This window comes from Gambusia affinis, linkage group LG03 (genome assembly GCF_019740435.1).
Source record: "Gambusia affinis linkage group LG03, SWU_Gaff_1.0, whole genome shotgun sequence".
Classification (NCBI taxonomy): Eukaryota; Metazoa; Chordata; class Actinopteri; order Cyprinodontiformes; family Poeciliidae; genus Gambusia; species Gambusia affinis.
This window is the reverse complement of record NC_057870.1, coordinates 18,186,872-18,208,891: the sequence shown is the minus strand read 5'-3', so window position 1 is coordinate 18,208,891 and position 22,020 is coordinate 18,186,872. Positions and strand designations below refer to the sequence as shown.

The 22,020-nt window shown below is 37.6% G+C and overlaps 2 protein-coding genes across 2 annotated transcripts in view; one reads left to right on the top strand and one right to left on the bottom strand.

Moving 5' to 3' along the window:
- The window catches only part of loxhd1b (lipoxygenase homology PLAT domains 1b), a 31,081-nt gene extending 30,419 nt beyond the window's left edge, over positions 1-662 (top strand). The window contains exon 45 of the mRNA XM_044110558.1: positions 28-662. Within this exon, the coding sequence (XP_043966493.1) occupies positions 28-508 (481 nt within the window). The 3' untranslated portion in view covers positions 509-662. The remainder of the gene's footprint in view (positions 1-27) is intronic.
- Positions 663-1,604: 942 nt separating this feature from the next.
- On the bottom strand, positions 1,605-20,301 carry rnf165b (ring finger protein 165b). Its single transcript, XM_044110557.1, has 8 exons — positions 19,981-20,301; positions 14,506-14,833; positions 13,688-13,819; positions 11,986-12,115; positions 11,712-11,816; positions 10,616-10,711; positions 10,010-10,113; positions 1,605-7,652 (listed from the first exon to the last, which is right to left on the bottom strand). The coding sequence occupies exons 1-8, from the start codon at positions 20,039-20,041 to the stop codon at positions 7,535-7,537; spliced, it is 1,074 nt and encodes a 357-aa protein (XP_043966492.1). The 5' UTR covers positions 20,042-20,301; the 3' UTR covers positions 1,605-7,534.
- Positions 20,302-22,020: the final 1,719 nt, after the last annotated feature.

Sequence of the window (22,020 nt, the reverse complement as noted above, 5' to 3'; positions counted from 1 at the left end):
TTGATGACTCTGAATCTTTTTGTTTAGGTATTTCTTTCACTGTGACGCACAAATCCCTCTGGCAGCCAAAAAGGACCAGTTCCAGACATTCGAGTGCTATAAATCCGTCGAAAGCTTTGCGAGCAAAGTTCGCAAACTGGTTCCCGTCAAGTATGAAATCATCGTCATCACCGGGGACGTGAAAGGGGGTGGAACGGACGCAAATGTTTTCATCACTATCTACGGAGTCAACGGCGACTCGGGCAGGCGTCACCTCACGCAGAAGTTCCGCAACCTCTTCGAGCGAGGGCAAACGGACCGGTTCGTCGTGGAGATGCTCGACCTTGGAGAGCTGCTGAGGGTCAAGATCGAGCACGATGGGAGCAGCTCGTACGGCGGGTGGTTTTTAGAGTGTGTTGAGATAACCAACACGGCTAACTCCGTCACAACCGTCTTCCTGTGTGGAAAGTGGCTGGATGTTAACAAGTCTGATGGGCAGATACTCAGAGTGCTTTATCCAAGATACTAGAAGATAAATGCTAGGGGTAAGCTTTTAATTTACCTTTTTTACTCCTATTTTTTTACATGATGTTTATTATGAAAAAGGTCAAAGTAACTCTGTGCCATTTGTTGAGGTTTGACCGCGTCAAACTTAAGGAAAAGCAATAAAAACAGAAATGAATATCAAAGTAAGCGAAACACAATAAACATTTAATTCATACTTTTATTTGTGTCATCTGCTTTTTTTGTCTTCACATTGAAGTTGCTGGACAAAAGCAGGATTATACGCACTCCAGCACAAACTGAAAGAAACACTTTAAACACAGGGGGGAAATAATAGTTGTTTTTTTATAAATATCAAAAGGGGAGTGTCAGGTTTCTGATTTTAACTTAACTTGTTCAGTAGGAGCCCATTCTGTGTTTTAAGCTCTTTAAACTCATCTTAAACTGAGCCAAATATACAATTCACAGACTCAGTTGGAGCTTAAAATTTACAATTTTCCCAGTGGACCTTCCTTAAAAACTCAAAAGCTTAAAATCCTGTGACAAATTAAGGAAATATTGTGTCATATATGTACAATTTACTTTTGGGGAATCCCTAATAAAATAATTGAATCACCCAATATTTTATTTATTTTTTAAATAATTGTCTTTTTTAAAGAGTTTGTAATTGGTGTTTAGGGATTGATCTTAGCATCTTCCAATAACGCATAACTATCAAGTGATATTTTCAAATTTTCTGTCAACTTTAAACATGTTTTACCTCAAAAAATATGGCGGGCAGCTGGATGACCGACTGCCCTAGTGCCTCGAGCACCAGGCTTAGCAAGCTCTTTGGGGGAAACCCTGCAACTTTAATAATAATAATAATGGGTTTTGGTTTTTGTTTTTTTGTTTTTTTTTTTTTAAAAGATTTGATTTACAATTTACAAAAAAAAACTGTGTCAAAAACTGACACAATCAGATTCAAGTCCTGACTTAAATCTGACAGAATAAACATGTTGGTAAAATTAAAACATTACTTCTAATTTTGAGCTTATGTAGAATTGTTTTAATTATTTTTAAATAACCGAACAGCCAGAAAATAAATAAATAAATAATAAACACCACATGTTTGATTAGTTGTCAGCATTTTAGGCAGTTTATTTGAAAAACACATACAAAAAGATCATATACAAGACAATAAATAAAAAAGAGACAGAACAGTTTGGGTTAAGCTATGCAACTTTTTGCATCATCATTAGTAATAAATACAGTACAAAATCCACCCAGAGTGAATCTAAAGATTTTCCACAATATTCACTGATCATGTTACTCTTCATTAAGATTTAGCTATTGCTTTCATATTATTGATACATACTTCTACATTTCTATAAAATACTCAAGATCATAAAACATTGCGCGGTTACAGCAAAACAGCAGTGTGTTGTACAAAGATGGCCACTTCCCTTTTTCACTGGCAGGTTAAAAATCAACATTTTTCTCAGCAGCAAAGAAACATCTGAAATATTCAAGAAGGTACAGCATCATATTAAACACGTCTACAGAGCTACTCCCACATACACATAGGAAAACCTGAGAAGGACATGCATTAAAAAGCTTGTGCTTTGAGTTCTACTGTTCATTCCGGTTCATCAGCTTTAGTTAATACTATGGCTACTGTCCAGTTCAGCCTGGAGTTACCGGGGTACGCAGTGGAGGGCACAGGGTAAGGCCAGTGAGAGCACGAAATGAAATTATAGTAAGACCAGTCAGCTTCATTCCAATCCAATACATGTTAGAATAATTTGCAGGATTAGTAGAGTATTAATAAGAAATGCACACCGAAAAACGCAGTTAGCTTATCATACCAAGGTGTGAAACATCTATATTGTAAAACCACAGTAACACCAGAAGTTTGCTCAAAAGATCAATGGCTCAAGGTAGCATGTAAGAGAAGTCCCATAAATCCCGCACGAAGCAACTCCTAGCAATATGTAGCAACAGATAATTCAACTGATGTGGTTTCTAAATTATGATTACAAAAGCGACATGTTGATAAGAGGGATATGATCGTCAAAGGATCGAATAAAATATCACAGATTATTATGAGCAAAACAAAAGCAAGCTATAAGACAAACAGGGTTGCACCCTGACATCTGTGGTAGATGGAAGCAGGAGTGATATTAAAATAAATAGAAAGTTTAAACATTCAGCGATTAAATCAATAAATGACATAAATGGAATGTAATCTAGATCAACAGCACCATGCTGGTTAGTCCCTCAGTCACCTTTTCTAATTTTTCTCCTTTGAAAAACAAAACACAGACGGCATGCACAAGCATCCCCACCAACCAATGCATAATGAGGTATTTTTTTTTTATATTTTGTGTTATTTTAAATAAATATATTGATTAAATTGCAAAGTTATGAGACAGAGACATTAAATATTCCACCACAATAGCTAGCTAGCTACAGTTAGTAATAAATAATGATTGTTAAATACTTAAGGCATCTTTAATCACAGCATTCTATGTGGACTAGCAAAACCTCCATTTTCATGTATTTGTAATTTCTTTTTTGGGGGGGGGATGGAGGTTACATATGTAAATAAAATAAAATAAAAATGCAACACAAACAGTCAAGTTACCTTCCAATAGTACACAAGGAAGCATGAAAATACTTGGAACTGAAAGAAAACACAAAACCTCGGACGAGAAGTACCCACACCACCAAACCAAAATATCAGGCAACGCCATATTATAGTGCATTTACAAAACACAAGCTACATTAGAACAACAATAAATATGTTTTTTGCAGCATTGCAGCTTCTTTTTCACGATGGTTAAAATGGACAAGGTTTTGGCGTATTAGTACCATGTCCCGATTGGCAGGTGAGCAAAGAAAAAAAAACAAAACAAATAAAACATACAATTAAACAAAAAAAAGAAATGGAAGAAAAAGACAATTAAAATAAAATTTATGCTAAGAACAGTTGTTTGGTATTTTTCAAATGGATGGCTTTTTTCTCCCTTTCACCCTCCTTCAAGTGAAGTATGCCAACATGGTTCATGCATGATACAGAGAAACAGCTTCTATCACTGAACATATTACAGTTCTAGCAATACCATACACAAGCACCATGAGGGAGAGTAGGTGGGGGACAATCGTACACATTCTAGCACATTTCACAGGCAGACTAGTTCAGATATTCCCTGTAACACCACCACACAGTCTTGTCTTTATAAGTTTTCAAACAGCCAGAGCAACTACGATTGAAATGCAAGGAGCTGATACACAACAGAGGCGATTTACTTCTATATAGTAATCACATGTGCTTGTCTGATAGGCATTAAGGTTCTGGTAATAAGAAATAGAAATGTCACTCGAATGGCGAGACTCAGGCACTGCATCATCAGCCTCGCGTGAATGCCGTCAAGACATGAGCAGGCATGGGACGGTTTCTGGTTTTACGGTATAGCACGGTTTTTGAAAAGTCACTAAATGCCATTAAAATTTTCCATCGTACCATACCTGCGGATTGAACCCATTTCACTGAGAATGCCAGTGATGGTGATGTTTGAGCATAGAATAGGAATTCTCTGAAACGTTTCCTAGCGTTAAGAAAAGTAGTGCTTGTCTATGAACGGAGCAGCAAACAAGTATAGAGATGCATCAAGAAATCAGCTGCTAATCATAATTTGACTATTTTTAGCTAAAAACCTAAAAATCTTAATTTTGCCAAATTTTGAAAACCACAGACGAGACAAAACAACCTTATTTGGTGTAACTTCTAAGTCAGAAAGTTATCTACTTTCAATAATCAGAGCGGTGTAATTCAGTAAAATGATGTCAAGGAAGCAGTGATTAAAAAAGTGATTGTCTTGTACTACAGTATCTATGCAATCGAATTGTAAAGATACTGCAATTTTTTCAGACATTTTGAGGCTTGCCTGTGGTTCATTCAGGCTGTGAGAGAGCAAGAGAGAGCAAGACTTTAAGCAGATCACAGGGGGGGTAAACAGAGTATAGGAAAGTTGCTCTGTTGTTGCTGGTTATTCTGGCAAAGTCAAAAGACAAATTAAGCATCCATATTATAGGGAATACACACACTGACTGCTTTTAAGTACAATAAACCACACTAAACATGCTAATGGCTAATATTACTAGAACCAATTCAAAATGTAATAATTCAGATTTAATAATGCAGCACTTAAATTTTTGTTTTAACTTATGAGCAAAACTGTGTTTTCAGTTGCACACTGTGTGACATCACCCCTAATCCTAACACAGATCATGAAGAATTGCTCAGAGGTGGTAAAAATGTTTTAAGCAGCTTTTTTGTTTCTTTTTATTTCATATTTTTCAAATAGAAATTAAATCCGTTTTACCAGGTCAAAGCTAAACCCGCCACAAATACCCGAGTGGTGAAACTCTGCACAAGAATTAGCATGTCTATTGACAAAAATAAACCAAACCAACTGTGTTGGAATAGGAAATATAGGAAATATGGGCTTAAAACTGTATTTTGTTATATTTATTGGAACAATAATGAAACTGACTTTAAAAATAAATAAAATTTCCTGATATACAACTATTTCTCAATAGATAAGCAGCTGTACTACACCATTTACATTAATTAGTGCAATTGTTCTGGTAAATGGTTCAGTCTCACTGAGCAAACGCAGACATTTACCAATCCTACATGGAAGAAGTGAAGAAATACTCCCAAATGCAAATGTATCATGCCAAGTCATTCTCTTATTTCTTGGGATTTGCAAGCATCAAAGGTTAGATTTTATTGGAGTTCAGTTGCTTAATCTTTCTTGACGCACTTTAGAGCCAATGTGCTTTAAAAGGGTTAATTGACCTGTTTTAATTTAAATATATATCATATACACATACATTTTATATAATTTTTTTTCCACACCATAAGCAGCATAAAAATCTAAATAAATGGACGAGTCAATGAATTCAGATTCTCTAAACCAAAGTTTGTGATTTGGGATTGTTTACTTAGTTTTCCAAAAAAAATATTGTCATGTCATCTTATGATTCACTGATTTAATCTGTATTTTGGATACTTGGTAAAAACAGGAAAAAAAATAAAGAAACTGACATGAGATACAAACAATATGTAAGCAGTAAGTAATAGGTTATAGTAATAGTAACTAACTAGCTACTGGCTAACAGCTAACTAGCTACTGGCTAACAGCTAACAACAATACATCTGCTTTACAGCTTCCTGTCTCTGCCAGAAACAGCAATACATGGACTAGTCAAACAGAGTGTAATAGATTACAATGATTTTAAATTATTTTAAACACTTTATGACTAGTGAAAACAGAAATTATTGGTAAAATTGCTCTCATTTTGGTGAACCAAATGTCGCTGATTGTATCATCACACCTGTACTGTTTAGTTATGCCACCACTTATCTTTTTTAAGGGCCGACTTTAAATTTCATCTGAACATTTTTGACTGCTTCAGGATCCAGACCATAATCATAACTTATACAGCTGATACGGATTAAAATTTTGTGCAAATAGCTGACACTGATTTTAAAGACGGTAAGCGTTCACACACGAGTGTGTCCCTACTGTCTGTGTGCACATATGTGCACATTTTGCAATAGCAAAATTTCATAAACATTATTATTAGTTATTGCAATAATTCTATAGGAGTATGAGGTTATATCTTAGCAGCAGTGGAAATAATAATTGCATTTATGCTCATGAAATAAAAACATTTAGATTATGTTGGAGCTACTTTTTTTTTTTTTCTTTTAAAACCCAGAAACCGTGGCTTTTTTCCTTGCTTTTATCAAACCGGGAGAACCTCATACCGGCCCATGCCTTGTCACGAGGGAGGCTATGGAAGGAATTGCCATTAGACCCAGATCCACCCGCAGATCTTTGAATCCTAAACATGGTGAATAGGAGAGAAATGCCACACTGGTGTGAGATCGGCGTCTAAAGGCAAAAGCGTGGTCTACTCAGGGTGAGCAGCAGGGTGAGGGATGGGTGAGGGGCTACTGGGTGCATTCTTGTCCTCCTCTATGAATGATCATAATATACGGTTCACATGCACAGACACAGTTCCTGTTTCTACTTGCTCCACAATATTAACGACACAGCCCAAGCCTGCCATACAGCATGCACATCCGAGGCCTCCGCTCTAGGTTGCAGAGGCTCCGCTACGACACTACGCACATCACTGAAAGCCATGCCTGCAGTTAGCGGGTTCAGCATCAACTCTGATGGCGTCTACTAACTGTAAATCCAAAACCATGTTAGTCAAGAAAGAGGGATTTTTGGCCTTTTTTGTTTGTTTTTCTTTTAATTAGCTCTTTCTCTCGTTGCTGAATACTCAATAGATCCTCTCTGTGGGATTTTTATTTTTTTAACAGACATATTTCTCCAAAAGGCTTTTTGCTTGCTACACAACACTGTTACTCTGTAAATACTTATTCAGTACTATACTCCATTACACCACAAGCGTTCAGCTACAAGAGTTCACACCTAACAACCTCATGCTAATCATTTGACAATGTTCTGTACAGATGTGCTGAGTGAGGGCTTGGGCAGAGTACGGCTTAAAGGATTTTTCACAGGCCTAGGAGGGAGAGGGCAGAGAGGGCTTGGATATACTGGCAGAGAAACGGCCCGAAAACACCACACTGAGCTCGGAAGGTTGGCAGTCAAGAGCGTCCTCTCTCTTGGCAGCTGTATGGAGAAATGTAAGTGGGAGTACACGATCTGACAGAGTTGTGTGAAGCCTCAGCACATCTGTCCATACGTGTCTCTGCTCCTAACCTTTACATCCAGCAAAGTCCTTTTTGAACTGACCTTCAGTCCAGCCACCTGTCTGTGCGTCAACCGCCCCGTCTCTCGTTGTGTTGTACGTTGAGTGTGCTTTGTTGATCCCTCTGTCACAGCTGTCTCAGAAGGCAGGCTCTTTGAGTGATGCAGAGGGAAAGAGGGGTGTTTGGCAGGACTTCCCCAAGGACCGACCGGGGGAGACGATGGAGAAATAACAAGACCACATCTAAAGCTGCAGGAGTCAAGAGGAGCCATCAACTGTCAGGAGTCAGCTGCGTCTCGATGTCCACTCTGCAGATGGGGCATTTCCTGCTGGTGGCCAGCCACTGGTCCACACAGGCCTGGTGGAAAAGGTGCATGCAGGGTAATCTCCTAAAGGAAGCAAAAACACAGGGTCAGAACTAGTTCTGTGTCAATCAGTTAAAACAGTTTTAATCTGATTAATCATGATGCTGAGCTTTGTAAAAAATTTCAAGTTTTCAAAAGGCTTTTGTGGAAATATTTTATTGTCTTAAACATCTCGTTTTTCCAGGTTTTCATAAGAAAAGCTTAAAAGAAATCATTTTGTTTCAAACATAATTTAGAAAATGTTAATAAACTGGTTGTGCTTTGGTGAAAGCATAATTCACCATTGGAATAAGCAGGTTATATTTCTTTTTTATGTTTATTTGTTTGATCTAACATCTTTGTTTGCACTAGTGGCCTTTATTTGACAGCAATATGACAGGAAGTGGGGAAAGACATGCAGCAAAGGAACTGAGGATGAATTCAAACTCATGACAACCGCAATGAGGTTTTATAGCTCTATAAAACAGGCTGTTCCTTCTAAAGAGCTACTGTATATGTAAATTACTTTTTAATTTGATAGCTTGAATGAGATACATCTCTGGCAAACATTTCACTTTGCTTCACTCTTTTTGTCATTTGAAAAATGTATCCAGATGCTCCAGTCTTTTCTTTTTCTTTAGTCATTATGTTTTCTTGAATTGTCAGCCACAAACTTCAAATGAAGGGATCCCTCTAATGATGTATGAGTACCAAAATGTACTCACATACAGGTAGTGTATACAACTCCAATGATTTCATGTGATATTCGTAATATAAATGGCCTTCCCCTTGTGCCTGTTCTCCAGCTCACTGAGCCGTGTAGCAAAGGTGGAGCTTTTTGTCCCTTTTTGTCCCACAAATAGTTATTTGCTTTGCCTCACTCAAAGTCTTACAAATATAAAGGTTTTCTGCTAGTTATCATTTTAACTTGTGGTTATATTTTTATGTATTTATTTTTTCCCTAAAGATCAATCTTTTAAACATATCTTTTTTCAACACGACTAGTTAAAACACTTCAGCTTTTGGTTTTGGCAGAAATTTAAATATAAGTTTGCTAACACAAAGGCACCTGATGACGTCTAAATGTGGAAAAGAGTTATTCAGATTGTATGAGCAAACGTTTTCTGACTTTCAGCAGCTAAAGTTGAACAAGTTATTTAGGATAAAAAGGTCCAAGATTCAGGGTAGTTTTGGTTGTAAATAAAGAGAAACACTGACAACCCTGTAATAGCCACTGAAATATGAACATAGAAGTTCAATGTTTAGAGGGTTTGGGACGCTACGTCTGGAGTCAGGTCAAAAATAAACCCATCTTCTTTGAAACACAACCAAATACAGTTTTATTCAGGAAAATTTGTTGCGTTATCTGCTGTTAAGTCTTGACTTTTTTGTCTTTCAAAAAGCAAAAAAAGCTGCAGTGTCACTTTCCCTCTGGAGACACATCATGTGATTTGTGAAATGCTTACTGTATGTTTCCTGTGGGCAGCATTTTCAAGACATGATGCCATTAAAAATTGGGGGGAAAAAAATCCTGTGATGGGATTTTAATACCTGATACTTTGAAGTTGGATGGCAGAACCAATTTAGGCTTAAAAACTGCTTATACCAAGTGACAGCTGTATCCAGTGAGAATATAAATAAGGTCTGAGGGCTGTAAACCACATCTTTCTCCACCTCTCTGTTAATGGCATGACGTTAGACCCAAAATGAAAATATTAAAGAGGGAAATGTCCAAAAACAACTTTCACCTGGTGACAAACAAAGAGATTTTAATTCTAATAAACAAGCTTGGCAAACATTTATCACAGAAGTGAAGCCTTGTACCTTTGAAAAATGATTTGCTGTACTTGGGATGAACAACAGTATTGTTGCTTTAAGACCATTTTGAAGTAATATATAGATAATGCAGCTGGAAGCTATTTTAATTATCCAAAATAAAACAACAAAATAATAAAACAGAAATTAAAAAAAACATGCTTAAGTGAAACCACAAATAAAAAATATTATGAAGTCTCTGAAAAAAAATTGCCATTCAAAAATACAGAACATCAGAAAGGAAATGATCAACTTTAATTTTTCATTCGATTAATTTCTTATTGTGACAGGCTTACGCCAGTCTGCACTAAACTAGCACATAAGAGCATAATGAGGTTTTTAAAGGGTTTCTAAAGATGTTTTATATCATTATTCCACATTTCTCCTGGTAGTAATTTGCAGGGTTGTCTGTTGTGTTTGTCAATTTTTTAATTATAAACACACAATAAAAACGGCGGTTTGGTTTTTAAAATGAAAGCTGCACAAAAGCAGAGTTGATGGACAGACTGATGGATGGTTCCACATGAATAGAAACCAAGCATCCCTCTGTAAAAAAAGAAAACAAAAAAAACAGCGTTTTCCTGTACCTTACATCCTCTCCATCTTCCAGCATCGACAGACAAATGGTGCACTTCTCATCTGTGTCCAGCTCCTCGTCATCCAGACACATCTTCAGGTCTTGCGGTATTCTCTGCAGAGGAGAGGAGAGCACACGCAAACACACTTTAATTTTTAAACGGACGCAGTGTTGATGCCACAGGGGGATCTGAGTCAGCTAGGGTAGGATATGTTTTCCTAAAAGAGTCACCTTATCACAGCTCCTTGAGAAGAAGGAGAAAAAAACACACCTAATATTCTCACACTTTTCCCACAGCAACTGGGTCAGACTGAGTGTAGACGTGTCTTTAAATTCACTCCACGCTCATATCTGCAGACAGCCGGATGACTCATCCCCCTCGCCTTAAATTATGAATGCTGCAGCTCCATCTCATTAAATTTCAAACAGAAATTGTGTTGACCTTTGAACTACAGTAAGAGTTGTGACCTTTTGTCGCTACCCTCTTCTTCACCTTCTGATCCTTCCAACTAGCAACGCTGCCTTTCTCTGTTGTTCCCTTCTTTCGCGGCTTGTTTCTGGCCACAGTTCTTTGTCGGTAACCATCAAAAAGGTTGCAAAGGGCCTCCAGTCGTACCTTTTTGTACTTGTGGGGGAAAGTGAATCTCTCGATGGTGGTTTGGACGGCTCCACGATTCACGCTGCCCAGTCTGTCCTCCAGCTGCAGAAGCTCCTATGAAGAAACATTAAAAAACTAATTATTATCTAACAGAAAGAGGAAGACAATAGCAAAATATTTTGAATGCAAAGGAGGCCACAAGAAAACTGTTGTCAAGTGAATATGAATGCTATGAGATTAAAGTCTGTACCGTTTAAAGCATGTGTGCCAAACTCAAGGCCCCGGGGCCAAATCTGGCCCACCATAACAGTTTTTGTGGCCCCCTTGACTCCAGAGGGACACATAAATAGAACCTTCACAATAACAGGCTTGATTTGATTTTACCAATCAAATCAAATCAGTTTGTATCTGTTTACTGCCAAATTACATCAATCTGCCCGTCTAGTTTTTTACAATTCCTCAAAAACAGGAATTCCTCTAAAATCAACAGATCCCCACAGTTTTTCGCATTAATGCGTCGTTATGAGTTTACTGTAGATTTTCCCAAAAAAATTGTCAAAAACATTTGGTTTTAGTGATGCCACCTCCAACCTGCAGGTGGCAGTATTTTTTTCTTCTGCTACACCGCTACATCAGCCTTAATTGATGTCAAGTCCATGATCAATTCACATTTACTCTTACATAAGTGCAATTATCGCAAATTTTCTTGCAAATATTTCTAAATTGGCTCCACAAAATCAGTGATTTTGATTGCAAGAAAAAGCACAAAATAATTCTGTTTTGAAATTCTGGAGGGACTGATCAGTGTGACAAGATGTTCATCGTTTAATTCTAAGAAGTTACTGAATGTGAAAGTTACTTGCGGAGACAGCTTTTTGTTAATATTTTATCAGTTTGTTATCAATACATTCTGTCACAACGTTCATGATCGTGTTATGGCCCAAAATTAAAATGAGTTTTGTATCCCTGGTCTGAAAAGAACAGATTGCTTGAAAATAATTATAGAAAAAAATCTGTTAAAAACTGAAGATCATTGATTACAGAGAAAACAGTGATTAATTACTGGAGTCCTGTGTGTCTGAGGCAGAGAGAGAGAGGGAGAAGCTGCACAGACCTCATAGCTCTCTCTGACGGCGGAGGCGTGCCGGGAAGGGTTGAGACTCTGCAGAGCCAGCAAGTGCAACTGGGGATACGGGTAGTTTCTGATCTCATGGACGACCTAAAAAGTGACAGATAAAAGAAGCTGGATCAGCTCCACAGCAGAAATCTGACGCTGGTCCTCTCCGGCTGCTGAGCTTCAGCTCAGAAAGCAAAATGAGAATCGGTGAAGGTTCACAGAGACGGAGATGATTTATTGCAGAGAGACCGGGGTGAGGGGGGGTTCTCACCACTTGTGTTGAGGCATTGTTTCTGGGGAAGTGGTGCATCCTGGGGGAGGTCAAGTAGTGCTGATAGTGCTGCGGCAGCGGGTGGATGTGGTACTGGTGGGGGGGCAGCCCAGCGTCCACACTGAGATCCCTGAAGGAAAGCCAAAGTCATTTACCAGCTGCTCACTCTGCATTTTATAGGTTTCAATAAATTGTGATTAAAGACTGTGATATATTTAGTAAATAGAAATTTATTAAAACAGATTTTGATTAAAATAGTAGTCCATTAAAAAAAAACTAAAAATGGAAAGTCTTTTCATTAGAGCGAGCACAATTAGCTGACATTTTGTTCACTTCTGACTTTTTATCCTGTCAGGATGTTTGCACCTCTTTCAGTATGGTTTGTCTTTTATTACTAAACCATAAAAAAAAAAATAATTACCTCTTTTACAAGTGTAGAGAGCAGCAAGAGGGTAGCATATTAGTCACTAAGATCTACATTATTAGGGCCATAAAAGTCCATTTGTTTGCTAAATGTATTGGTGGCTGCTGGTAGAGATTGAACACACATCGCCTGAAATGTTGCTTCCAGGTAATCCTAATATTTCACTTGCTGATGCAGTGAAATTTGAAATTCAATTTATTTGGTAGGGATAAATTAAATACATCTGTATATGTTAATTAATGGGAATTAACATTTCGGTAAATGCACCAGAATTAGCTAAAAGGCTATTTTTCATCTGGACAATGAATAATTTGTCCTGACTGAAACAAACAAAGGTTACACAAAACAAGGTTGAAATGACTTAACTACACAAATTCTATCAATAAATGCAATCAACACAAATAGTAAATGTAAAACAAAGTAAAACTACATCCCAATTATAATAAAAGGTATAAGAAATTAAAACAGTTGTGTTTGACAGTTACAGAACTGTACAGCTCCAGTCAGAAGAAAAAGAAAAGATGGCTGAAAGAAGTAAAACCTAATATAGGGATGGCAGAAATATAATAAGGAATTAAATTATTGATAAACACTCTCAGCTTTTTTGTAGTAGCTTAATATGAAATAATAAAAGTTAGAAAAATCCTACCTTTAATTTGAATATGTTTGTAAATGTGGGGGAAAACTCTATTACTGACAAAACATTTCCTTAAAATTCATATAAAATAAATTGTTTTTTAAATGTATGCTGTTTTTAGTTGAAAAGAATCTCTAGGAATGTTTAATTAGTAATTAAATTAGTTTAAATAAGTATGGCTTCCTGTATGAGGTGGGTACAAATATGCTAAATAAAAAATCTATCATAACTCTTTAAAATAGAAAAGAAAAGAGAACATATACTTTAAGTAGGGCAGATGTCTATCAAGCTTCATAAGGAATATCTTTAAAAAATCAATAGCTCCTCACCTAAATATTTATAGTTTGAACAATCTGTGGACTTCTCCATAGCAACCATTTATCCAGGTAGTCGTCGGCTATACCAGTAAATCTCCATTTCCTTACATTGTTTTTTACTTTTTAAGCCAGGGGTCTCAAACTGCATTCCTGAAACTTCTATATATGTCCCTTGTCCTCCACATTTGTATTACAGAGCTCCACTAGTTAGCTCATATTGGCTCTCTGAGGCAGAGAGACATCTAAACATTGCAGGACTCTGGCGCTCCAGTAAAGCAGTTTAAGACCACCACTTGAAGCCAAATAATAAAATGCGCTGCTCACCAGTCGGTCCCCTCAGCCAGGTAGCGAGGCTGCTGCACCACTGGCTGAGGAGGGACATGAAGAGGAGGACCAAACTCATAGCCTGGACGCAGTCTGTGTGGCTGGTGAGGGACTCTCTCTGGGGTACGTCTACTAAAGGAAAGAAACCAAGCATTTGACTCTTATTCTCCATAAAATGTGACCTATTTTCCTTCCTTGATGTCTATGGACTATACAAAACATGTTCATTTCATTTTTTTTGCACAAAATAATTCTTAGAAAACGAAACGTCTGGTCAGTTCAGTCTATTTTGATCTCCTTTCAGAATGAGATGTTTTGGGTTTGTCTCTTGTCAATGCTGCTGGCTTTGCCCCTCTGTCTCAACTTTGACATTCACACATGAAAATAATTGCAAACAGATGTGCAATTACACAGCAGCATATCTTTGAAAATCAGAAGTGGAGCCTCCTGCTCAACCAACAAGAATGCAGCAAATAGTTTCTGAATAGTAATTCAACAGCAAAACATTTGTCTTGTCCAGCAGCCATTGTACAGTGCATACAGTGTAAGTAAAAGTGCTGGAGCTCAGCTTGGATTGTTAGGTAAGGGCATGGTGCCTTGACAATCAAGAGGTTTTTCAAATGGCTCATTTTCCACACACCACAAAACATTAACTTCTTTCCTAAAAAGCAGCTGGGTGTTTTTTAAGCACTTTTGTTGTTCTCAAGGCCCAAAAGGAAGAATAAAAGTGTAAAAAAGGTGAATTTTGCTTAGTAGGTATAAACCGGTTTAGCCCCCATTGTTTCTTTTTATTTCGCACCAAACTTTTCTTTAGATACCTGGATGGCGGCAGAATGTGTCGGTGCTGAGCCTCGAGGATCTGCTGCTGGAGGAGGTATTGCTGGTGTAATGCCTGAGGTAGGAAGGGCGGGCCGGGGATGTCCTGGAATTGCGGAGCGGGCAGCGGGTTGAGAGGTGGGTGGAGCGGAGGACCGTGCTGGTGGCCAGGAGGGGCCAGGTGGGGGTTCATGCCTGACTGCGGTTGCCCTGGATGGGGCATTGGGAAGTCCATGGGCAGAGGGGCCTGAGGACCTAACTGGAAGTGCCGGCAAGAGGTAGCATGGCTGTGCTGCTGCTGTTGCTGCTGCTGCCGGTTAAAATGGGTTCCTGTGGAGGATACGAAGAACTTGTCAGGAGTCTAAAGGAAGAAACAAGTTGGAATTAATTGTGAGTGAAATGTGGTGTCGCTTTGTGTGTGATGTAGCATGTTCATGGAGCCCTACGTCTTACCTAGGGTGAAAATTACTTCTGGTTGGGAAGAAAAATGATGGTTACCACAAGTACCATGAAAATGATAACCCATTTTTGGTCTTGCACAGAAAACGTGAGCTTTTCTTTCTTTCTACCGACTCATGTTATCACCTCCGGTCTTCTGATTCAGAAGAGGAAAGAGATGGTGTACAGGTGATGTCTTCAATGTGATTCACCTTGCATAAATTCTGCACCTGACAGTAGGTTAGCGAACCCAATAAAACATTATTACCTCTCTGGCTCTAAGAAATACGGTCAGGTATTTCTGTGTGCATCTCACTGGGTTTTTTTGAGAGTATTTTTAATCAAATTAACCAGGCAATATCCATTGTTGTTGAAAATAACTGTTAAGATTACATTTTTCCACAGAAAATACATTAATTGGCCTATTGACATTAAATTAATACCAGATGTTGGCAATAATCCAAGTAATTCACACATATAAGGAAGCTAAAACAAAATAGTCCATAAATTGTCCATAATATAGTAGAATGACATAAGAAAGTAGTAAACCAAGTTGCAAAAAGGCAATAACAAACTTAGCAGCTGAAATCTGGCATCAATCATTTTTCTGCGAGTTAATATATTAAGACCCCTGATTTATTTCCAAATCATAATGAATAAAAATGTATCTTATCTGTCAGCTTTGGTCAAAAGAGAATGAAGAGCATGAAAATAATTGGTAAAAAAAAAAAAAAGGATCATACTAAGAATTTTTGAAATCTTGTTGCAAATTATACTGAAGGCTTTGGTTAGAGAAGTATTTCTAAACTCCAGCGAGTTCTGTTGGAGTTACAATCTGGCAGCGGAAAGGGCATAATTTCACCATAAACCAGATATGACCAGAGGGTCCTCACACATTCTCCTACAAAGTGAAAAGAATAACCAAAAAGGTTGAATACAAAATGCAAGGACCACGCAAAGTTTTTGAAAGGCCTGGAATCAACAAGGAAATGATAACAAATGAGCTCAACAAAAATAGCATCTCTATGCACTCACTGCTCTAGACTCCACTGACGAAGAAAAGTCTGGTTTGTTTTTCAGGATGTGTCCCTGGCAGGTTTTATGTTACTGAAGGAATGAACAGAGGAACAGATAAATACACTTACTTGATAAGAATCTGAAAATAAAATGTGAGTGGATTTTTCAACAAGAAAATAATCAACTAGTTTCTGAAAACTAATAAAGCTGCCAGAAAAGTCTTCTATTACCTAGCTTGTTTTAGAGCTGCACAATAGATTAGCAATCTGTTCATCATTATTCTCAAAATATCACAATTTTGTGTTTTTATGCCGTTATATTCAGGATGTTGGATGATGACATGATGACAGCAGTCAATGTTGAAAGCAGCACAACAGAAAATTAGGATTTATCACAAGTGTTCTACAAAATCATAGCAAGATTTTTTTGATATTGTCAAGCCTTTACTTGAATTCAGTGGAAAACTTACATAACTTACACGCAACTCTAATGCACAGATAAGGCAAAAGGACATTCATGATTTGAAGAATTTTATGTGGAAGAATGTCAAAGGTCAAAATCACTCCTAAATAATGTGTGATTACTTCACACATACAAGAAACATCTTATAGCTGCCATTACCAAAAAAAAAGTATTATGGGCCAAGCCTGTAGATAAGTGTGTTTAATGTTTGTTTCCTTTAAAATGGTGGATTCATTATTTTTTTTTTTTTTTTGGTCATATTGTCAGTTGTCCAGGGTACCATCAGAAAGAGAGGCTACATAAGCACTCATTTTAAAAACTTACTTATATCAGTAGCACCTTGAATTTCTATTCTTTTTTTTTTTTTTTTTTTTTTTTTTTTGGATGTGCCCCTATATTACTGCTGAATATAGTGAAACTATATGACGTATTTTATGTTCAACTCCAATGCCATCCCAACTCATACTTCAAATTTCCTACATTTTGACTGGTTGCTGGAACCGCCAGTGTTCCTGGACCATTCTTTGACTTGATGTATGGACAAACTTGTTCAGGTTCTTTTGTATATGTGGATTACTTGGGTTATAATCCGCACTTTCATCATAACCATAAAAATACATTTACTGTTAAAAACATTGTCATGATCAATACTGATTTTCCACAGTGGAAGAGTCCTTCAATACAATCTACCCCGTCTTCTTTGTCTTACACTATGACTACATTGTTTTTCCATTCAGTAGTTAAGAGGAAATAGTTTGAATGCCTTTTTCCAGCTCTCCCACCACAGCTATTTGGCAGATACAGAGAACAGACTGCTGTCTGGAAAATAAGGGAGGAAAATTGCAGGCTGGGTTATACTCTGCCTAAAGTAAAGACTTTTTGATTCATACATACAGACGATTTGCAGCTATAAGGATAATTTCAGCTAAATTACTTTTGTTCACCCATTGGGGAGCAGATTTAACATACTTTTGATTTTAACAAAAATGAAAGTTTGCACATAGAATCACACCAGTCTTTTCCTTGACAGGTGTTTTGGAAACATTTCTAGGCAAAGTCTACATTGCATTTGCTGGCAGTCGGCTTAAAAAGCGACGTGTGCCTCCGGGAAAAAAAAAAAATAGAATAAAAACATCTTTGTTTCAGCTTGGTAGTTTGTCAGTACAGCCAGGCAGACAAGAGGTTGAACTTGCTGCCGCGGGTCGAGTCTAGACTGCAAACAGCACACTGCGTTTTCAAGCAGCTCAGTGAAAACGATCACCATGAATGACAGCAGATAGACTCATTCAGGCCCTGTGATGGAGGAAGCGTGGAAATCGTCTATCTTTGTCATAGCAGGAGAGGAGGTGGTTGAGGGGGGGTGGAGGGGATGGGGTGGAGGGGAGAGGGGCAGGTAGGGACAAGGCAAAAGGGGGGATGGGGGGAATAAATGGAAATCAGCAAGAAGCACACTGAAGGTTAGGATAAACACTATATTCTTTATTGAAAAATATTAGTATATGTGGAATTTGTGTATTTTTTTTTTCCTTGTTTGTTTGTAATAGTATAAAACCATGCAACAAAACTAAACAACATAGATTGAAGGCAAGGCCCACCATGCTCCATATAGGGTTAAAAAAAGAACAAAAGCAGCATCCAATGAGCAGACGTGTTGGCTACAGCACATGATTTCAGTACAGCAAGGGTACATCTTTACTACAGAAAGATTACATTGGATTTTCACTAGTCAATGTAGAAAAAACATAAACAAAAATAATTATGAATCATAAATGTGACCATGCACTGAAAGTACTATTACCAGAACAAAAGGTAAAGAGAGACCACAACCAAACAATAAAGACGTTATTAATAATAAGAGGATCTCTTTAGCAGTGCAGGAAAAAATAGGCATCCCTGTGAAATGGATAGCATTTTGGTTTTATGTTAGTGGGGTAAATTTGAAAGTGATGAACCACCAGTAAGCATGTTTTCCAACTTCATATTGAAAAATTTAACATGCCCACAAAGGGCCCTGACGATTCAGTGTGATTCAAAGCTTGAAATTTTGCAAAAGGGAACAAAAAGATTACACAAAAAATGGAGACGGTTATGGTAGGTTGCTGTGTGCAGGTGCAGTGTACCTTAAGTCACATGGCAGGAGGAAATTGCATGCACATGGTTCCAATTTGCATAACTGCTTTGTCAATCGCAGGTTGGTTTGATAATGTACATTGCACCTTGTGAGAAAAGAAGGAGGATGAGCCAAATTCTGGTGTTCAACAATGCAAGTGCAGTACTTTGAGATCATGCAAAATGTATCCACTTTACAGGAATTTACAGCATGTTGTCTAACAAGACTGGATGGGAGGTACACAATGACATTCAACTGATATCTAGAAAGGAGCTATAATGTTTACTCAGTGCTACAGCAATTTGACAGAAAAAAAGACAAAACAAGGTGCTGTGTTCTAGGTGTTAGCTATAGTTTTAGTCTGCTTAACATGAAACAGTCTATAGCTGAATACATCTCGGGAAGGGGTGCTTTTAATACCAATGTCGTCTTCTGATGGAAAGAGGAAATGAAGAAGGGAGTCACAATACAGCTAAATGCAGAGAACAGGCAGAGGCCACGCCACACCACACAGCAGCAGATGATCATTAGCTACACAATGGGGGGGACGACAAAGATCTGATAAATGCAGAATGTAGAGCCAGCCTCCATACTATGAAACAGGGAAATAAGAACAGAAATAAAAGCACAATGAAATCACTGATGCCACTGTTGTAAAATTAATGTTACACTGTAGCTTTATAAATGCATCTCTGCTATGTGAGCGCAGATTTGGGTTATGTTTGCAGCTCTGCAGCTTCAGACAAGCAGCTGCTGGATTCCTCAATTAGCAAATCAAAAAGAAACGGCGGACAGGGCTGATTGATAGGATATCTATGCTCTCTCCACGCATTGATTTGTACGCTGACCAATTAACACTGGTAGCAATTAGCCGAATCGTGGTGTGAAATCTGTTAGCGCCGGCAGGAGCGGATGATCTTCAAATGACATCATCCAGGCATAGCTAAGCTGACTGGCTGGAGAGGCTACGTCTATTTTGCGGTATTTTAACACTGCTAATACACGACAGATTAGGTCGTGAAAATTAGATAACAAGCTGAGGATAAAAAAAACTATTGATAAATACATTATCAAGCACAGCTGGTTGTGCTAATGCATCGCATTTCGAGCCGCACTCTCTAAACATGTGGAACCCTTTGTGGCAAATGTTTCCGTTCCAGGAAATAGCCGGAGCCAACGAGACAGTTAGCTTATCTGTAGCAAGGGCATTTCCTTTCTAACAGGTTTTTATCACGAAGTTATCTCAGACAAATCATCATTCGATAAGTCTCGCTAATCTATAACAACCCGAATTATAAAAGTACCGGCGCGGTTCGGGTCGTCGTCAGGAAAAGCTTGACCGTTAATTCGAAGCTAACAGAAGCTAACGCGACGGCTAGCCAACAGCTGCAGTGAATATTAAGATAAACAGGGCACACGTTTTGGATCGATGTGAATACTAATACCGTACCTCTGTTTCTTACTGAGCCGAATACGGGAAGAACCAGATATCCTACATGCACTAACACCATCCTGGGATCCGTATCTTATGATTCCGCCGGGTTTTTTAGAGAGATGGAGCAGTAGTAGCAGCCCATGCGGATCTACATTCAGGCGGTTGGTTGTTGCTTGCAAATACTACAGGCGAACCAACGACTGTCTGACTGGTCTGGTTGTCGCTGACAAAAGCAGACATGTCATTTTTAGTCCGGAGCAAAAGAGGGCGATGTTGCAGCGCTGCATGCTGTAGCTGGAGGTATCTCAAGGTGAACCTGTCCGGACCTGACAATTCAGCTTAATTTATATTACTGCGACTATGAAACAGGCTGTTATACAGGAAAAATGTGCTAAGCTGTAATACTTAGCACATTAAAGGGCTTCCTACACTCACTCTAGCTATTGATGTTTCACCTAATAAAAGACTCAGCGGAAATGGATCGGAAATCAGAATGTGCAAATATAACTAGTGCCAAAAATGGAAGAGGATTGGGGCCGCTGAAAAATGTAATTAATAACAATAAAATTACAATTGGAGTTGTTAATAAAAATACAGTCATTGATTGCTCTGAGACTCCTCTTAATAAAACAGCTTTACAATAACAGAGTGTCTTCAGTGAGAGGCTACTTCAAAACCACTGAAATACAGACTGCTACAGGAGAACCTTCCTCCCACCAACCACCAGAATTTACAATTTTTTGAATAAGCTTTAATTTATATTTGGTATCAATAAAGTGTTTTGTATTTCATAATTCTGACTTAATCTCAAAGTTATGAGAGGAACATTTGCTTTAAAGTCAGAACTATCTGATCATTTTCTCCCATAACCAAGTGCCTGGGGGAAAAAAAGGAAATCTAGTTTTGTAAATCTGTGCCCTTATAATAATAATTAGTTTTTCTTCAGTAAAAAAAAAACAAACACAAATGGGGATTTGCTACTTGGCATCAGTCTGGTAAACAACAGTAGATGTTTCAGGCTGGGAGAAGTAGCATCTTCAGTACATTGACTTCCTTACTGGATCAGATAAAATTAGTTCTATTTATACTCAGAAAATAAATCAGGACTCTAACTCCACTTCATTTAGGAGTTGACCTTCAGAAATGGCACTTGCTAATATTTCAGACTTAACGGTACTAGAGTCAGTCAGGTCGGAGAGACAAAATGTATTGATTTGCTTATGAACAAAACACCAAGAATTACAGGCTGCTGTTTTAATCAACTTGCAGTGACAGCTGGGTGTATGAAATTCAAGATGAGATTAAATTATAAGTCTCTGGTAAATAAGTAGTAAATTCTAAAGATTTTTCATAAATGGTAAGCTCCCAGTAACTTTTTCTTACTTTGCATTTTATGATTAACTAACTATGCACTCTCCAAAGTGGAGCAATTAGCAACATTCATTCTTGTAGTAATCTCCTGTAGCAGGGTTATATACATTATTGAAATTTATGGATCAATCAATTTCAGAATATTAAAAAAAAAAATCAGCCTAAGAGAATTTGTCTGAAACCTATTTTAAAAATCTGCATTACAAATACAAGAGGCAAAGAGAATTTTGTGTAATTTTAAGAGTTAATATTTATTTAGGATTAATGCTAAAAAGAATCTTCTGTCACATAAAAAATCAATGGGAACTTCTAATTAATGTAAACAAAAATCAAATGAATAATCAAGCTAAAATAACATACTAATGGATGAAGAAAAAATAAGGAAGAAAATCAAATCAAATTACTTTGGACAAAGAAGGACAATGGTTTCCAAATATCTATTATTAAACAAAAGATCTAACACTCATCAAGAGCTTATTTATATTCTCCAAAGTCTACAGAATGGACTGGATCTGAGTTTTCATACCTACAAATATATTTGTAGGTTTGTTTCCATTGCAGTCAGTGTAACAAGATAACAACAAAAGAAGGGTATAATGTTACACCACATTACATAATATCTAAAATACACTAATACAGAGGGTACTCTTGATTTATTTTCCATCCATACTTGCTTCTATCAGT